The sequence below is a fragment of the Labeo rohita genome, chromosome 14 (genome assembly GCF_022985175.1).
Source record: "Labeo rohita strain BAU-BD-2019 chromosome 14, IGBB_LRoh.1.0, whole genome shotgun sequence".
Lineage (NCBI taxonomy): Eukaryota > Metazoa > Chordata > Actinopteri > Cypriniformes > Cyprinidae > Labeo > Labeo rohita.
In genome coordinates, this window is record NC_066882.1 from 30,920,444 (window position 1) to 30,940,978 (window position 20,535).

The following is a 20,535-nucleotide window of genomic DNA, read 5'->3' on the forward strand; positions in this document are numbered from 1 at the left end:
CACTTATTAAACCTGAGCGTTTAATTAACATACTACACTATCAGGACATCTAACAAGTCTATAGAGAATCCATCAGCGCCTGGAAGGAAATTCCAGGAAACACAGCAGCTTTTCTTGTAGCAGGACAGTTATGCTGTTAATAATAACTTTTGCTCCTCACCTTGGTATTTCCTCCTATTCTGGAATATGAGTCTGTAATTATGATCCAGAAAACCGCTGTGACCTGAAAAACAGACGGCTCTGACTCATAACACGGCATGAAGGCAAGAGAAAAAGACTGCTGTCAGCAGCTCAGAACATAAGAAAAACTATCATTCATTGTATTTATTTATTTTTAAATGATGATCATAAGCTATAAATCAGTTTACTTCCAACCTTGATAAAAACTCAGCTGCCAGTAACTTTCTAGTGATCCTGAAGACCTTGATGAGTTTGACTGGGGATGGAGCTGAACTCTGCAAGAAAGTGGACCTTGACGGCCAGAGCAGAGCTGCTATGAATGAATGAATGAGAAATTAATAACGCTGTTAACAAAAAGTATTACGTGTATAATTCTATACCATACTGTTTTGTACATACTATGCTAGTGCTAGATCCTTTGAAGTACCGCTAAGTGTCATGCAAAAACAATAGTACATGATTATAATAATCAATATATAAAATAGTATAGTAATACCATCTGATACCATTACTTTTTGTGACCCTGGACCACAAAACCAGTCTTAAGTAGCACGGGTATATTTGTAGCAATAGCCAAAAATACATTGCATGGGTTAAAACGATCGATTTCTCTTTTATGCCAAAAACCATTAGGATGAAGATCATATCCCATGAAGATATTTTGTACATTTCCAACAGTAAATATAACAAAAATATTTTTTGATTAGTAATATGCATTGCTAAGAACTTAATTTGGACAAATTTAAAGGTGATTTTCTCAATATTTAGATTTTTTGCACCCTCAGGTTACAGATTTTCAAACTCTTAAAAAATCATAAAATTGACCTTTATTTGGTCCAGGGTCACATATCATAGTACTTTTTAGTGGACTGGACAACATGCTATTTTAATGTCATTCATATACTATTCAAATTTTCTTAATATTTTAGATTGCATTTGAATATTTTATGTTTTTTTTATTTTTTTATTTTTTTAATTTGAGTAAAAGTAAGTAATTCTTTTTTTTTTAAAGTCTTTAGTTTTTTATTATTAAGGTTTAGTTTTCAGTTTAAATGTGTTTAGTTTTAGTTATTTTAGTGCTTCACTAAAGTAAAATGGGAAATGATGCCTTGGCTACTAGATTATTAGCTTATTTAAATTAGTAATGTTTATTATTTATTTAAATAGGTTTTAGTTTTCCTGCATCACACAGGAACAGTGATTTTATACTCTCAGTATTAAGATTTTTGTGAAATATTTAATGCATTTTTAGTGTGATAATTATATAAATTATATGTAACGCAGTTATGGCAAAACTTTTCACTTGCAGCTGCTTTTGAGCTGATTTTCAGGTATTATTTAATATATTTTATTAATTTTATTTTAATTAAAATTATCTATCTATCTATCTATCGATCGATCGATCGATCGTTCGTTTGTTGCTTAAGTTTAACCTCTTTTCTTTTAGTTAGGTTAAAATAAATCTCATCAGCTTGCCGAGTTTAGTACAGCAAGATTTAATGTGTTTGAGTCTTTAATTGCCGTAAATTGTGTTTAGTTAGGCTGCTGACTATGTTTGTGGCTATGCTGCCAAAGTTCGCTGTCTAGGTAGGCAGCACGCTGGGTGTTGAGACGCGCCCACTGAGGGAGTTCAGTGTGTTTCTGCGTGTGAGGGTGAAACGCCAGCAGGGCAACAAACACGGACAGACACAGTGAGTTACTTAACTTATAAAACTATTTAGAAGACTTCTGGTTTTTGGGATTGTGTTGATTTTCTTTCTACAAACACTGAGGCATTCTGTTATAATTTATGTTTCATTTATACCGACGATTTCTGCATGTGGACTTGCAAACGTTCACACGAGCGTGATTAAAAGTTGACAATGTTTCATTCCATCACTGCATTGTGAAGTGTTACGTTGCATTTTGATATTCTGATATAAAACGTTTTCTTTTCTTATTGGACGAGCAAGATTGAGTTGATACTCATCAGGTCTGTTTTTTTTTTTTTTTTTAATGGAGACGGCTGGTCATGTGTTATGTTTTTTTGCAGTCAAAGTGCAAATCTGCCGGGTAATTGATTTTACATAAGAATATGTATGTGGTTTGATGAATGAAGGATAGAGAATAGAGGTGACGTGTTTCTCATTGAACTCGAAAACGTTTACACGAAACGCCCTTTGACAGTTTTACTCGCGATAAATTATCACATGGCTAAGACTTGTACCTGTTTTATCAGTATTTTGCTTCATGAAAGTAGGCCTATAATTAACAGTCTAAGAAACGTTGAAAGAACGTATCCTTGTTGTATGTTTGGAAGAGCATACTACTCCTACTTGGCATATAGTGCAGTATACAGTGTACGTAATGCATGGAAAAAGCAATTGAGTACACCCTACTTGTTGAGGATGAACCACTGATATTAACTGCAGTCTTAATATTTACTCCATAGCTTATTTGTCTGAACTTCTGCAGTTTTTAAAGAAAATGTAGTGGTGACATCACTTGAAGGTTGTTTATCTTTGCATGCTATTGACGTATCACTGAGTATAAGGTATGCACTGTGCAGTGTGCATTTTGTTTAAAACTTTAACAATTTTGGCAGTCCACTTGAATAATGAATAGATGCTCTAACTGTGGTTTATATTAGCTGTCATGATTAAAAAAGAAAAAAAAAAACGAATGCATTGCATTATGGGATGCAGTATTCCATGCGTATTTGTAGCCTACACTGCATATTTTGACAGCTGTTTTTTGTTTGTTTGTTTTTTCAGTCTTATTTGTGACCTTGGACCTTGTCATAAGGGTCAATCTGTTGAAATTGAGATAAATCATCTGAAAGCAGAATAAATAAGCTTTCCATTGATGTATGGTTTGTTAGGACAGGACAATATTCGGCCGATACACAACTATTTGAAAATCTGGAATCTGAGGGTGCAAAAAATCAAAATATTGAGAAAATCGCCTTTAAAATTTCTCCAAATGAAGTTCCTAACAATGCATATTACTAATCAAAAATTAAGTTTACAAAATATCTTCACTGATTTTTGGCATAAAAGAAAAATCGATAATTTTGGCTATTGCATCAAATATACCTGTGTTACTTAAGACACATTTGTGCAGAAAATGTGCATTCTGCACGCACTATATGCATACAACGTCCCTATACATACTGAGTTATTACATATTATGGTGTGTTCAAGTCATTGTGCGAAGTTTGTATTTACAAGATGGGAAGTCATTTTTATGTGTTTTCAATTTTAGAACAAGATGGCAATGTGGATTTTCTTCAAAAATTCAGCAAGATTGATGAATAAAGAATGTGCTTTTTTATTCAATTTAGGAATATAAGGTTTACATAAAAGGCTATAAATTGAATTGTTTTATGTTCTATCATATATACTAATTGTACGGTGTTTGCAAAGGGGCGGTGCATTTTTGGAAACTTTTTGAAAGTCCAAAAAAGTTTCTGTCCTTTTGCAACCCTATTTTGAACTAGCTAAGTTAGCCTTATTGTAAATTAAAAAAATAATAATAATTAGAATTATTTTATCTAATTGCATCTGTCCTGTTTTCACACTGACATGTCTCCAACTCAGAAACTCAGCCTGCAATTATGACTTTGTGATGGTGTTCATGTCCGTTCAACTCATACGTACAATCTTTCGAACATGACGTGAATGCACTACTAATTTAAGCTGATGATAAAATATACAACTGTAAATAAATGTAATAAAATGACCATGTTTTTATTTAATATACATTAGTATATTTATTTTGAATATTAAGAACGCACCTCCAGTCTGTGCTTAAGTGAACACATATGTGATGTGTAGACGCGATTCCTTAAACCGAGGCAATTCCCCGCCTGCATTGCTGGGCTGGATAGGAATGTGTGGTTTTGACTGACTTTTAAAAAGCCATCCAGAGACTAAGATGAATGTGAGCTCCTACATTGCTTTTCCAAATCTTTGATTGGTTCAGGAAGGTGAATCTGTCTGCATTCCCGATCATAACTAAGCCACGATGTCTGACTCTGGCCTTGAAATACCGTTCATGCTAAGTTCTGTCATGCTGTGGTCATATTCTTCCTCTCGCATTCTCCAAGGCCTTCATTCTTCAGCTGTAAGTGTTACTTGCAGCCTGCTTACAAGAACATGTTATCGGTTAGACCAGTTCCCGGCCGTACTTCGTTGGAGGAGCGTGTGGTTTGGATGCCATTGTCAAGGCTAAGGTTAAAGTGATGTCAGGACAAAATACCTCAACAATCTCGGTGGGAGGAAGTTTGCTCATGACCTCCAAGCATTTGACTAGATTACACTGAATGAAACTTGATTATTTTGAGTGAATGTTGTCTACTTGATGGTACTGATAGTTACAGGAAATAGCTACTGTATTGATGCCTTTTATATGTAGTTTCTACTGACACTACAGACCTCAGTGGCTCAAAGTTGGCCTCCATTTTGATTCCCTAACTAATGTTTCACAGGCCCGCTGTGTCTCGCTGTCTCTTGTAGTGCTCATATAACTAATAGTCTTGGCTTATTATGAAAACAATTTAATTTTCATCTGTCATCGTCTGCTGGGCACAGTGTTTTCACTTGTTGGGATGTCCAGATGGTTCCACCCCAGTTGTGCCACATTTTCCCTCGTAAAAGCCTCCAAACTTTTAGCCTTGACATGCAACAGCACTTTAAAAACAGGATTTATGTACTGTGTTAAATTTTCCATACTGGTTTTGCACAGGTGTGTTTTTGAATTACGCATTACATTGTGTTGTGTAAACTTGGTAGATAATGTCCTGTCAGAAAATTATTGGGGCTTTTTCTGTTTTTGTGCTATTTTCTTTTCTTACCGTGAATAAGACCTTTATTACACTTGAAATAATAGAATAAAATACATGATTAAATATTCTAAAAACAGTTGCCACCATGACCATAGGGTGTTTTATGTGGTTGGTAGAGTTGCTGCATAATACGGACACGGTAAAAACACTGTTAATGTTTTTATAGAACAATACTGAAAACAAGAAAAAGTTGCAGTAAAAACCTGTTAATTGTTATTTTAAGCTACCTTACTCCTTACTATATAATGTGAAAAGTGATTTAACATTGCATTGTATGTAATATTACTTTAAGTATTTTGGCCTTTGCGATTACAAAATATGAATTGCTGTATAATTTACAGTGAAAACATATGTTTTTATTTTAAGTCATGTACATTAGGGTGTTTTGTGTTACGTTTTCTGTTAATTAGTAAACGTTTATTGCTATATTTTAGTGTTGTGTGTATTGATGGTGTTCTGTGTGTGTGACCTTGTGCACATCTATACGTGAGTGTTGTATTGTTCAACAGACAGGCCATGTACAGTGATCTCCGATTTATCATGTAGCTCTATTGCGCCACCTGTATTATTGTGTTATCTGTAAATTAAGGTACAATGCAAATTTTAGTACTTCCAGTAGGAAAAAAAGGATTTAAAGTCCCCATGTAGTGTTGTTTATTTGTCTATGTGGTGTTTTTAATATGCTTTTAGACAAACCATGTACTAGTCCATTAATCAACACCATTGCTGAGTATTTTCTCCTTAAAGGGGTCATCGGATGCCCATTTTCCACAAGTTGATATGATTCTTTAGGGTCTTAATGAAAAGTCTCTAATATACTTTGATTAAAAATTCTCAATGGTTTTGTAAAACAACACCTTTTTACCTTGTCAAAATGAGCTCTGCAAAAATCATCTCATTCTAAGGGGTTGTTCCTTTAAATGCAAATGAGCTCTGCTCACCCCGCCCCTCTCTTCTCTCTGTGGAATGACGACCTTGTTTACTTTAGCCGCGTTTAGCCACTAAACTTCCTAACTACCACGTTATAAGGAAAGGTGATCGCAAAGATTCACAAAAAAAATGCTTATATACACTTCTGCTGTAAGTGAAGCTGGATCATGAATGATTCGCGCGAACATAGACTGATATATGTAGATCGGGAGGCGCATTCCCTTCACAAACAAACGTAATCCACTGCATGTTCAGCGGCTCAGATGTCGGGAGTAAATGACGACCACTAAGTTCATTATTACATCCAGCAACACAACACCTCAATCGCTCAATCGGAGATATTCTTGTCTAACTTACATCCCTGCTTCGGCATCGAAACAAGGAAAGTTACTGGACTGTGACAGCTGGTCTGAGGTGAGAGCTCATGTCAATCAACTATCGTGGGAGTGGCCTCTGTCAGTGTGAGAATGGCTCGATTTGAAGAAGGGGATATTATTTTTACAGATTAATTAAAAACCACTGCATGGATTTTTATCATCATAGGGTAGATTTGTACATACACTGCCAACACACATTAATGTTCAAACCATATGTAAAAGTGAACTTAGCATCCAATGACCCCTTTAAAACTGTAGTTTCCCAAAGGCTCTCCCAGAAATGCGGTTTGAAACAGCCCTTTTTTTGCTACGTCACAAACGAAGTAACCAATCACGTCAAAGATAGATTCCTACCATTAGCATGCAAAATATACCAATAGGATTATCAGCACAAAACCAAATATTAAATAGAGTATATAGAGCATTAAATAGAGCACAACCGCTAAGCGCTAACCGCTAACTTGAAAAATGCCCCGCGGCAATGGTGTAAAAGTAGCCCGGAGTCAGATGGGAGAAAATTATTTTCACAAGAAAAAAACGTTTAAATATGTCATTTTGATGATCAAAGATCAGTTTTAAGGGATAAAAAATGTGACTACAGGGGGACTAAAAACAAATAGCTTGAAGAATGTTGCACATTCTGAAAGTTTAATCTGGAACAAGAACTGCAGATAAATCTGAACTAAACTTTAATATCCTAAATGTGGCGTTCATTATCTGCATGGCCCTCAGTATCAGAATCACTGTGTTTGTGCAGCTGCCTGTATGTAGCAAATCAGACTGTGTGAAAGCAAGACTTGTGCTTCCTTTAAGACTTTGCTTGTGTCGGCTGATTCTCACAAATCTGCCTGTTTATTCTGTTAGAAATCAGTTGAATTAGAGCAAGATCTTTTTAAAGCAAACCCTGATTGATTCATTGGAATCTATTGTACTTGTAGCAAATCCTGCTGTTGCTTAAACTTACAGTTAGACTAGATCCTATAAGAGAAGTTTCTCCAGTGTTTCCCCTGCCATTATATTAGGGGGGCGGCCCCACGTGGTTTTGTTTACTACACAAACAGTGAAGCATACTCGCAGTGGCTCGCAGTGGTTTTCGGCCTTTGGGTCTCATTATAAGACGACATGAACACATGAACTTAATCTCCAGAGCTGCTGTGAGAGTCACTTCATGTGAAATTTACAGTTTTTTGAGAAAATTAGCATCATATCATAGTGTATACACAGAAAAACTAACCGGCAACCTGTCAAAATAAAAGTATGGTGTAACATGTAATAGAAATGTATTAGTCTTGTATTACTTTAGTACAGTATAACGTAGGTGTTTATATATTCCTATTTCTGGCAAATTTAAATAAAACAATTAAATGCTAAAAAAAATAAATATTACAACAAAATTCTACAATTATTATTAATTTTTTTTTTTTACATTCAACAGAATATTCACACAATTTTTCTTCCATGTATTAATTTTAGCAGAAAAACCTCTGTTTGTTTGGCAACAAATAAAAGGGTTTAATTTTCATTTCATTAAAAATAAATAAATGTTTAATGCCTTCATTTAGTTATCAGAAAAATAAAAACATACAAGAATTTCTGAAGAAAAGAAAAGAAAAGAAAATGATTGTAGGGCCCTACTGTTCAAAATGTTGAAATTTAGATTTTTGGACTTATTTTTTCACTGAAATAAATGTACAGAGAGTAAAGAGTAAAGTAACTGTTACCGTACCATTGATTACACCCCCCCCAAACCAGAATCCTAGGAGAAACACTGTTCTCTTGTATGAAGCTTTTTGTCTTTTTTTTAACTTGCCAGATGTGATCTCCACTGACTTAAATTGTATGGAAAAGTATGAAAATTCTGCCAAACATCTCTTTTTGTGTTCCATAGAAGACAGTCAATCATACAGGTTTGGAATGACATGACAACAACATTTTCAGACCGGTAGTGGGTCTTTTAAATGTGGGTTTGTAGCACTTTACTGGTTTATTCATACTTTATGATCTATGATAAACCAGTGGAGGTTGTAGACTAAACACTCCTGGTCTGACTACACAAACTCGCATTCACCTCAAATGGCCACTTTTGTGAATCTGAACATTGTGAATATCATTGCTCTTCTCTTGGCTGGACCTCATGTTCTTTTCTTTTCTTCATTGTTTCATTTCTTTCCGAACTGAATGGTGGGAAGAGGTCCTATCAGCAATCTACAGCTATTCCTTCCTCAAATTTATTGTCTGACTCTGAAGCCAGATTGGATTGCTCTAATATACTGCAAAGAGCCCAAGGTTATCAGTGTTCTTTATAAAGTTTAGAAATGGTAAAGTTCACATCATTCAGTTGGTTGATTTCATCACTTAGGCTGATATTTTGAATGGGCCTGGTTGAAAGATTGTGTTACACAGAGCCGTTAGGAGTGTACGTTTGCTTGTAGTGTCGGGTTTACTGTGCCATTCTTGTTCCTCCACTTGTATTTATCTGTGAAAATGTCCCGTTTCTGTTCGAGTTGCTTATATTGCTGCTTTATGTAAAAAGGTCCAGGTCATATGTATTTGCATAAAAATTGTGGAAGTTGTTAAAGTTGATTGTTAAGGACATTTCCTTCCTAAATTGAATTCTTTTTACTGTAATGCATTCAGAGGCTTTTATTAGTAATAATTAGTAGTTATCATTGTTCTCTGATGCTTCTTATTTTTTATTCTTACTTTTATTTGTTTTTTTTAATCATTACAGTAACTTTTGAAAATAATGTTATTTATTTATTTATTTAAATCTGAATAAGTCAAACAAAGTTCACCAATTAGGTACGGAGTAAATGAAGAAACAATACATACACTTTAAAAATAATTAAATAAAAACACAAAGAAATGAATTTAATTAGATACAAATCTGACATTATTAAATAAATACTTTCATATTATAAAGGTAAGTGTTATAGTTTATGCTTACTAAAGTTCCTTTTATAAATGCTTTACATTTATCTTTCTTTCTTTTGGGTTGAAATACGACCTGGACGTGTTCTTGACATGTGAGCCTTGTTTCTGTTCAGGTGGCCAGGCTGTTATTCCTTGGTTCACATACAGAATATAAAATCATATCTCTCTCGCCTCAGTAAATGTCCCGTGTGCAGTTCAGCTTGAGCTTACAAAAGGACATGTAAGTGAACACCTGTCTTCACTGTTTGCACTGAAGTAGGCTTTGTTCTGCTCCTTCACACTCCACACGGTTTTTCCTCAGGCAGGAAGATGCCAGGTTTCAGCTACTTTTATAAACAACAGAGATGAGAGTCCTTTAAAGTCTGATTTGTCATTTTGCAATGGTGGAGTTTGAAGAACTACAACTCTACCTCTTAAAACTGAACATTCCTGATCTTCAAGATCCGGCTTGTTTAACAGGTGATGTGTTTTGCTGTGCTGTAACCTGATCTTCAGGAATGTCAAAATCTCATCGAATTCCTCTGTGGTCTGGTAATACATTTAGACATAATGAAAGGAACCTTTCATTTCTGTCTAAAAATGTTTGTAATGAGTGCAATGTGTGCAAAGCTCATGAAAGGTCCTGTAAGACCTTTTTTTTTTTTTTTTTTTATGCTAGTCAAAAAATGCTTTTGGTAAAGTCTGATATGTATGCACAACCACTGCAAACTCAATGGTTATTTTCAAACAGGTTTTATAACCCCCCCCACCTTCATCATTGGTTAGACAAACAGATAGCCCCACCATAGTGATCATACCATTGCTTGTGCCACAGTGTCTAAGCTTTTCAGAAATCAACCGATGGTCTGCTTTTTTCTTAGGCTGTGATAAGAAAAAAAAAAAAGATCCAATTCGGCCACATTTCGTGGGACCTCTAAATGAAAATGCCCAGTATGCGGCTCTAAATATGTGTTCAGTTTTATCCAGAACAGATGAATGTGAATTTGGTGATATCGGTTGTTGCAAGTGTTTGGTGAGTGGCGCTAAAAGATCAATGCTCTACTGCTACTCACCGCTTACACTAAACCGACCTTAAACCTAATTGATAGTGTTAGTGAGATAAAAACACATGTGCAGAAGCAATGATGCCATTTTAGCTTGCTTCTGCAAGTCTTTGATCTTTTTTATCATGACTCATGTTTCATGGACTGCAGAGCTGTACCGGGTGAGCTACCGAGCAAGTTTACTTTAGAAAAGCCATACTTATGTGAAGCAAATTCCATAATTTACTAGTTTACAAATCATGCACTATGGTAAAAGTGATAAGTTTGTGTTAATCTCCTCCTCTAATCATAATTTGTGTGAAAAGGAATCAACGCTGTTGGTGTTTTAATGCCACCAGTGTTCATTGCCAGAATTGTATGTAAAGTTGCGTTTTTTGGAGTTTTGCAAAAATGTAGGTTGCATGTCTTACAATGAGTCTATGTTGTGTAGATAGCTGTATGTAAATGAGACTGGCTAACCTCATTGCATGTGAAACACACACACTGTTGTTCATTAAGGTGTGGCCAAGTTTCTGCTGAATAAACGTCAATATCTAAATGCGATCAGTCATATGTCAATGAACTTACGTTTGTGTTGTCATGCAACTAACTTTCCAAACAAGGAGCCATATCTAGCTGCCAAAATATGTGAAGGTGGGCTTGTTTAACTTAGGCACTAGTAAATGCTTCGCAGTGCACTAAAAGCCATTTTCTAACCCACACAGTTTGCCAACAACTTGTACTTTAGGCTGAGAAATAAGATTATGTTGCAGATGCCAAATTTGATTAATTTACTGAAACAGTAAGGGTGTGTTTTGAGGTCATCATGCCCTCATTTAAGGTTTGTCTCTGGGAATGTTTTGTTGTTTCTCATGTGGCCAGTTTCCTTGGCTAATGAATGAGTCTTTGTTACATATTCCAGCTCAGACGTCCTTGAAATTAGTTTCCCATTGATAGACTGGAAGAAAATTACTAAAAGTTTTATTTACTTTTGCAGCCTAATGGCTGCAGTTTTTGCGCTTACACTATGTATTTTTAAACTATAGAAAAGCACAATCTATTTATTTGGACTTACATTCTGCTTGAGCATGCAAAGATATCACATGCTCAGCATGTGTTTCCAAGTGATTCAGTGGAGTTTCAAGTGATTCAGCATATGTCTGTCCACTGTGTTATTTTTCTACTCCAGTAGCAACAGGATGTTTTAAAACGAGTGACGGTATGTGGATTTAAGAGATGCATTGAGCTTTTCCCCACCCATTTTTTCTCTCGCCACTTTATTGCATTGCTCAGTACATCTGGGATGGAAACGTTGGTAGTAAAGAAAAAAGAAAAGCATGCACGCTTTCCCCTCCCCCTCTCCTTCTCCGTCTGTGCCTGCCTATCCCTCCTCCCTCCCCGGCGGACACGCCGACCGCTACTCCCATAGTCTGTCAGGAAGTGTTATGACTTGCTGCCGTAGGTCTTTGTGAGGCAGGCAGGAATGCTGGTGTTTCAGATTAGCCTTGAAGGGTGTGGAGCGAGTACTGCCTCTACTGCTGCGACCGCTGGTGCCTACAGCTCCATTCTCAGCTCACGTCGGGACGGTTTGTCTCTATATTTCTCTTTTTTTGCTTCTTCCTTTCTCCCTCTACATCCCCCATTCTCGCATTAATGTTATACGCTGGGGAAAAGCATTCTCTCTGAGTCTCTTTTCCCAGCTGCTCTGCTAACGGCACAGCATCTGTAAAAGCTCTCTGTTGTTTGAGTGGAGATTTCTTGCATCTGTTTGCAGTTTGGAGCGAAGGAAGCAGCTTTGGGGTAAAAGGGCGGTTATTTTAAGTGAGATTATTAAGGGCTTTTTTGCATCTCGTCAGACTGGTAAATCCATTTTGGGTGGTAGAGCACATGGCCAGGTTTTTGTTTTTGAATCGAAACCCAGAGAAAACAGTTTGGTGGCAGTTTTTCTTTGCTTTGTAACTAAACACTGAATAATGGTTTCGACTTTGTTCAGTCACTCGTGCCGTGTCGGTGGTCCCTAGAGACGCTGAAAACTAGTGACTAGACAGGATTCTCTGGTTGCTTAGATTTGAGCATGACTCAGTCCCATGAGGTCACACTGCTCTTCACTTTTTTTGGGAAGTAAACAAACCTTAGTCAAATTAGACTGCATCTATACTCAAATTGTGAAGAAACTTATTAAAGCACAAATTGTGGAAGAATCGGTTCGAACTGATGATTCACTGAAGGTTTATAGCGCACAGTTTTGTCTCAGTGAGAGGGATGCCACAAGGGTGGAGAATTGGCCCATTTGTGTTTTGTCTTTTTTTTTTTAAAATTCCAGCAGAGTTTCCATGTTGGCTTTCTGAATAGCTGAAGGATGACATCAAATGTAGACCTTGAGACAAAATCAGCCAGTAACCTTAGTTTCTTTGAGGGTTATTTACACAATAAGCAGTTTAACCATTATGTAACTTTGGCATCACCTTATTTTTGAACCGTTTTAGAAGTTCATAACTTTATGCTGTCCCACCGGGGTGTGGTATTGCAGATTGCACCGCTAATGACATAACAGTGTTAAAAAAAAACACACAAGCTTGAGTGACAACTATGGGAATGGAGATGTTGACATGCACCGCGGGTGTGTCCTGATTCATCATGACTTATTGTAAGGAACAGGAAGATGCATCTTGGGCAGCTCATAGTGCTGCAGTGCTGTGATTGCTACATGTAAGAGCAGATCTCAGGTCAGTTGGTATAGCAAGGGTGAGTGAGGCTGAGACGCTGCATGTGTTCTCGGTTCAGTGGCTGTGGCTGGACTCTGCTCAACAGTTCTTATTTTGTTCAAACGGTACGTCACCATAATGTGTTTATTGCCGCTCTGTGACATGTTTGGTCAGTGCCATAATACAGCAGTTAAATGGACTGTATTAATTAATGTGATGTCCTGGACAAATATTTACTTTGGTTTGAATGTATTATGTTTAGTGTATTATTGCTTATTGTGTTTGGGTGATAAGATTTATGCAATACTGTAAAAAATAAAGGTTCTTTACTGGCATCTATGGTTCCAAGAACATTTAACATCAACGGAATCTTCCCATTGCACAAAACGTTCTTCAATGCAATTGTTGGAAAAACTCTGTTTGGAACCTGTGTTTTTAAGAGTTTTGTTGTTAGGTTGAATTTTACAATTAAACTAAAGCAGGCCGACTGTAGGACAATTCAGGTCGGAACGCATCTGTTGTTCAGATTTGTACATATCCTCATAACTGATAAAAAGAAAGGTGCTGATCTTTCAAAGGAACACATCCAGACTTTGACTTTTGTCTGTGGATTGGTCTCTTTCTTTTAGATAATCTGTTTTATCTTCTCTTCTGTGCAATAGCTGAATTTGCTAGCCTTAATTTCCAGTTGTTTCTACAGTGGACCAATCCCAGTGAATAGGCCTTTAAATAGATGTAGTAGTGTTTCGATCTTTGTCGTGGCAAAGAATCACGTCACTGCGTTGCTTGCATTCTGGTGAGGTTGCATTCAAAAGGACCTGCCTTGACACGCCCTCTCGAACATACATTTTGCCCAAATATAGTCTACTCTGTTGCATGCTTGATAGACGTTTGCATGTCATTTGCATGTCTTATCGTCTTACTGTACAATCCCTCTTCCAGGTTTCTCTCTCAGGAGACAGTCGCCAGTGTTCATTTACCACAGTTTGGAGGTTCAGACAATAAAGTTTTTGTCCTTCTTTCCACAGAAGGACACACTTTATTTGACTGAGAGAGCTTCAGGTTGTTGTTTGGGAGATGGCAGGAAAGATATCCAAAGACGAGCTGGAGGAGTTGCGGGAGGCCTTCGGGAAAGTCGGTGAGTGCTCTTCCTGTCCGACCAGTTTTGTCTACTCTAATCACTACTTGGCAGCTGCCCGTGGAGGTGTCTTTTTCCCTCATGTATCTTGTGATTTCTGCTGATTTGTCTTTGTTTTCTTTGCGTGAATGAAAACGGCTACATCACTGTGCAAAGCCAAAAATTAGTATTAGTAAGATCTTCAAATGCCATTTGGATTCTTTGGATTCATTGGCTTTGATTGGGAAACTCTTTTGTGAAATGATTGTTTTGCAATGTTGTTATCGGTCCTCCTAACTGCTTGTAAGGCTTGTCCGGTGACAGTCTGCATTGGTGTTGCTCAGAGAGACATCTGGGTTTTTCATTTGACCTCATGAAGTTTTTGGCATCACCTGTTTCCTGGCACTTGAACCGTCCTCATGGACTCTTGTCTGCAGCTGTTTACTGCCATTATATATATATATATTCTCCAAACATGTAGTTCACTTTGAATGGGACTTTAATCTATTTTCAAGTCATTATTTTTATGTATTCTGTATCATTTCAGCTGCGCTTGTCTCTTTAAAGTGTTAGTTCATCCAAAAATGAAATTGTCCTTTTATGTCATTCCCAACCCATTAGCTTTTCGTTGATCATAAAAACTTTAGATATTTAATGAAACCTGAGAGGTTTCTGTCCCTCTGTTGAAAGTCCATTTCACCAAAATTTAAAAATGAAAATGACTGTGTGCAGCTGGCTGATGCTCATAGCACAGGTTTGCTTTGCATGAGCTCTTAGTGTACAGAAGTGAATTTTGTTATAAATGCCGCTACCTGAGTTTAAATATAACATGGAGTATCAGTAGAGAATTAATATGGTATGTCAGTAGATTTACAGTAAGCTGTGCATTTAAGAGTACAGTGCGGTGTGATCTTAAACTTCTGGTTCCAGTTTGTGGAATTTGGATTTGGATGTTTTTCATGGTGCTTGACAAGAATGTGCTTCAGACTACATTTTCCCATTTATCTGATTTCTCCAGCAGACTGGGCAGAAAATTGAGGCCTGAACTGTTGCCAATGTCATGGTGTTATAATGCACATACTAGAAAAACCCAAGTGTTTGACGGTTCCTTTAATGTTGTTTAGTCTGTTTTAGTATTGCAGACAGGATTTATTAGACAGATCCTATAACACAACAGCTGTTTCAAACCTAGTGAGCTGCTTTCAGCAAAACAGGCATTCTGTACTAACACATATTTGGCAAATTGCAAGATACCTTGTTCTGGCCAGAATCTAAAGCTGTGCTGCTTCTCTTTTGTGGATAACAACAGAATGCATCGCTTGAAGCTCAGTAAAATTGTTCAGTGTGTTCATTTAAATGTGTCCTGTGTTTTCGTCATAAGCATAAATTCTATAAATATAAAGTTTCATTTATTTGTATAACTGTTAGGGGTGTAACAGTACACAGATGTCACGGTTCAGTACGCTCCTTGGTTCGAGGGTCACGGATCGATACAACAGAAAACAAAATCAAATCTACTATGCTAGGTTTCTTTTCATTTATTTTAAACAGACAGTAGTACAAATTAAAAAAAAAAAATCCACCTACATGTGAAAATACTAAATACTATATAAAATTAATCATATAATTAATATAAAGTCATATAAAGTTTATAAAATCATATAAAGTTTATAAAATCTGCAGTACATATATACATACAAGGAATAAATACTTGAAATATAATTTAGTTCACTGATAGACAAGGGGAAAAACTGTGTGACGCGTAACGTAGCCTATATTTGATGAGTTTCAATTCATTTTTGTAACGGAAAGGAAACTCAAATGGCAGAAAGTGACATTCTATTTGTTTTTTGTTTAAGTTGATTTTGCTGGTGTGAGGAAAATTGAAGTAATCGCACCGGCGCACACAAACACAAAACACATCAGGTCCAGGCTTCTAGCATTACTAACTTGACAGTGCAGTTGGTACTTTATCAAAATGAAACTCAGTGAACCAAACATCAGTGCGCCCGCCTCACTGTGTCATCATTAGAACGCGACTGAACTACAAAGTCTATGATTTACGTACTAAATAATAGTTTAGCATTTGGATGCATCGTAAATATGATAATATTAAGAAATATTTGGATTGTATTGCATTTGGATTGCATGACAATCGCAGCTTCAGCCAAATCGCGATTACAGTTTTATTTCGATTTATCGTGCAGCCCTAGTTTACGAAATGTTTTGTTTACATGCATACACGTATATAGGTTTTGCTGATACTTTTTTCTTAGCGAACTAATTAAATTACATGTCCTCACTTATTTTTTCTTTGTAGTTGTGGTTTCTTAATATTTTTTTATGTAAGCTGTTGAACTGCACCACTGTTTTGATGCAACACTTAATCATTCATTTTGATTTTTCTCCATAGATTTGAACGGCAATGGCTTTATCTGTGACTATGAGCTCCATGACCTGTTCAAAGAGGCCAATCTGCCCCTGCCGGGGTACAAAGTCCGAGAAATCATTCAGAAACTGATGGAAGAGGGTGACAAAGACAAGGACAATAAGATCAGCTTTGATGAGTTTGTGTCTGTAAGTGTCTGCAAACCGTTCTGTTCCTTTATGGATGCGGGACATATACATTCCTTAATATCTGAAAATAATTATACATTATACATATCTACACCCTTCATATGGGATCTATATCTCTACATACACATCCAAACTATGCTAAAGACTTCCTACACACATGTAAAAACAAAAATACCTTGTGGTGCTTTGGATAATAATATGTAGTAGTGTGTATCAATGCTTTGTTCTGTTTATGAATTTGGAATTTGCAAATCAAATGTTTTTGTTGTAAAAAAAAAAAGAAACATTTACATGTTCACATATGTGAACCTGGACCACAAAACCAGTCATAAGGGTCAATTTTTTGAAATTGAAATTTATACATCATCTTAAATCCGAATAAATAAGCTTTCCATTGATGTATGGTTTGTTATGATAGGACAATATTTGGCTGAGATACTACTGTTTGAAAGTCTAGAATCTGAGAGTGCAAAAAAATCAAAATACTGAGAAATTCACCTTTAAAGATGTCCAAATAAAGTTCTTAACAATGCATATTACTAATCAAAGTTTTGATATATTTACGGTGGAAATTTTACAAAATATCTTCATGGAACATGATCTTGACTTAATATCCTAATGATTTTTGGCATAAAAAAAAATCAATAATTTTGACCCATGCAATGTATTTTTGGCTACTGCTACAAATAAACCCCAGTGACTTTTTTTTTTGGTTTTGTGGTCCAGGGTCACATATACTGTTCAGATATTGTGCCTTTCACGCATGGGATTTTAATGGGTGAATGCAAGTTATATCTTTTAGAAAACCTTTAAATGATTTAAGTGAAAAGGCTTCTGCTTGATTAATGAATTATTAGGTATTATTAAGTAAGACTGCAATGTAGGATTGTTTTGTTGAACCTGAATTTGAAATGCAACAAATTGTTCGAAAGCACCATTTATAGCTTTAAATCCTTGATTTGCACAGTCAGCAGTAGCTTTCAGCATGAAGCGATAATACATTTTACATTGAGATTAGAGTTTCAGTGCTGAATCCAGATGGCGTTTTGCCGTTGCATCATTTTTAGTAATTAGTGTTACTAAAAAAAGCAGAATTTTCAGCATCATTACTCCAGTCTTCATTGTCACACAATTCCACAGAAATCATTCTAACATGCTGATTTGCTGCTCAAGAAACATTTCTTCTTATTAATATTAATGCTGAAAACAGTTTTTACTACCTATTTTGTGCGAACTGTAATAGTTTTTTTTTCAGGATTTTTTGATGAACAGAAAGCATTTATTTGACATAGACATCTTTAGTAGCATAATAAATATCTTGACTGTCCTTTTGAATAATTATTAATTAATTTCCTTTTTTTTTTCTTTACATTTTTATTTATTTATTTATTTATTTATTTATTTTATATTTTTGTATAGTAGTGTATCATAGTTTCCACAAAAATATTACGCTTTTTTAGAATGATTCCAGTCTTGGTGAGCATAAGAGTCTTCTTTAAAAACATTAAAAAACTATTTCAAACTTTTGACCTGTAATGTACATTTAAACAAGAGACCCAACCCATATCTGTAGAGTCCGGTCTATGACTCTTTTGCAGTCAGTAATTGTTGATATATAATATTAAAACTCTTTCATTGAGACCCTGTGTTTGTTTGCACTGCTGTGAGGAGGTTATGAGCAGCTGCTAGCAGCCTCTGTTCACTAGATGCTCCATTTGGCACAGACAGTCATGCTTTAATTACCCACAGATGCCACATGTAAAAAAAAATATGTGCATCTGTTTAGTTTCAAAGACCTTGTGTGTGTTTGACCACATGTGTGTTTGTGTATTTTAAAAATTAGTAATACATATTTTCTTTTTTGTATAATGGATCAATTGGTCGGTGTGTATTTAAACAATAAGGTACATGAGTCAATGCTAAAGTCCCAGGCTAAAAGTTGCTGTTCGGCATGGCACGTTGCTATACGATTATATGATAATATGATTATATTCACAATATAGCATGGTGTCAAGGGACAGATTTTACATAGTAAATGGTTACACTTAATTTTGAATCCACTTTTGACATTCTACTAACTATGTGTAACTTTGCAACTACATGTCATCTAGGAGGCATTAGATTATGAGTAGGCTGTCTGTTAAATATCTGCTTACACTTTATTTTGATGCCTCCCAACAGACATTAAACTGATGATAAGTAATTTTGCAGTTACAGCATGTCAACATATTCTGCTAACCCTAAAGGTCTTTGCACACTGAGTCCAAAATTTTCATATTCATTTTTTTGTATTCGTTGTTCTAAAAATCGCGCAGAAACCTTGCACACCAATGCATATCAATTCATCTGTTGCAAAAAAAAGTGCAAAACAATACAAAATGGAATCTTCAAGCAGTAGTACTTTTTGTGTGCACCTCCTTATTAAGGAGCTGTGGGATTATCCCGGGCAATTCAAAGTTTACTGTAGGATGTCAGTAAAATTTGATGCTTTGCTAGCGTTACTGGATCCACATTTTATAAAGTAGACCATTAATTTCTGTGAACTCAGTGTACAAGGACAGTGCTTTGTGCTGCGTGAAAAAGTGGATGAACTTGTCAGACGCAATTTCTTGATTTTGGCATTTGCTTGTATGGTGGCTCTGATCTGTCAAAACACCTCTCAAAATGCTTGCTGCTGATCCAAATTTTTTTTTATGACGGACGAAAAATTCGGAGGCAGTGTGTAAACGTGATTGATATAACGTAAGGGTCGTATTTATTTTTTAACATGCAAAAATCTCGGACTCGGTGTGCAGTGACCTTAACGGTCTACTAATATTCAAATGAGAGTTAGTTGACATGTAGAGTAGTTGCAGAGTTACTTAAAAGTAGTTAGTAGAATGTCTAAAGTGGACTATTGAAATAAAGTGTTTCTTATTAAAAATTGTTTAAGCAATTTAGTTTCTTGAAAGTGAACTGAAAAGTTAATAGTTAGCTAATAGTTGCCCCAATAGGTCTCCTTACTGTACAGTTGATACTGTACTGTGTCATGCACACTACCAATCAAAAGTGTTTTGTAAGATTTTTAACAGCAAGATTTGTAATGTTTTTTTAAAGAATTCTCTTCTGCTTACTAAGCATGCATTTTTTTGATCCAAAATACAGTGAATTTTTTTTTTGAGTATTTAAAATAACTGCTTTCTATTTGAATATATGTTAAAATGTACGAAGAACTTTAGAAATTAATATCTTTATTTAGCAAGGATGCTTTAATTGAACAAAATTGATGATAAGGAGATTTATAATGTTACAAAAGACTATTCCAGATAAATACTGTTATTCTGAACCTTCTATTCCTCAAAGAAACCTAAAAAAAATGACATTTTAACATGATAATAATAAATGCAAATCAGAATATTAGAATGATTTCTGAAGGATCATGTGACTGGAGTAATGATGCTACAATTCAACTTTGGAATCACAGGAATAAATTACAGTTCAAAATATTTTCAATTAGAGAACAGTTATTTAAAATAGTAAAAATATTTCAGCATTTTACTGTTTTTGCTGTACGCTGGCTCAAATAAATGCAGGCTTGGTGAGCAGAAGAGTCGTCTTTAAAAAAACATTAAAAATCTTATTGTTCAAAGACTTTTGACTGGTAATGTTTCTGAGTAGATGATTTTGTAATTAATATTACGGTCCCTTGTGTCTGCACAGATCTTTCAAGAGCTGAAGAGCAGTGACATCGCAAAGAGCTTCCGGAAGGCCATCAACAGGAAAGAGGGTATCTTGGCTATCGGCGGCACATCTGAGCTCTCCAGTGCGGGCACACAGCACTCCTTCTCAGGTAAAAACGCCTCTGCTTTCTCTGGATCAAACAGACCAC

General features: G+C 35.7%; 1 protein-coding gene across 2 annotated transcripts in view; it reads left to right on the plus strand.

Annotated features, from left to right (window-relative positions):
- The first annotated feature begins 1,759 nt into the window (after positions 1-1,759).
- Positions 1,760-20,535, plus strand: part of pls3 (plastin 3 (T isoform)) — a 34,122-nt gene continuing 15,346 nt past the window's right edge. The window contains exons 1-4 of one of the 2 annotated variants that reach the window (XM_051127677.1): positions 1,760-1,871; positions 14,002-14,111; positions 16,504-16,667; positions 20,367-20,496. In XM_051127677.1, coding sequence (XP_050983634.1) covers positions 14,051-14,111; positions 16,504-16,667; positions 20,367-20,496 — 355 coding nt within the window. In that variant the 5' untranslated portion in view covers positions 1,760-1,871; positions 14,002-14,050. Of the gene's footprint in view, positions 1,872-11,686; positions 11,855-14,001; positions 14,112-16,503; positions 16,668-20,366; positions 20,497-20,535 lie in introns of those variants that run through there. The other variant, XM_051127676.1, reaches the window with a different exon arrangement.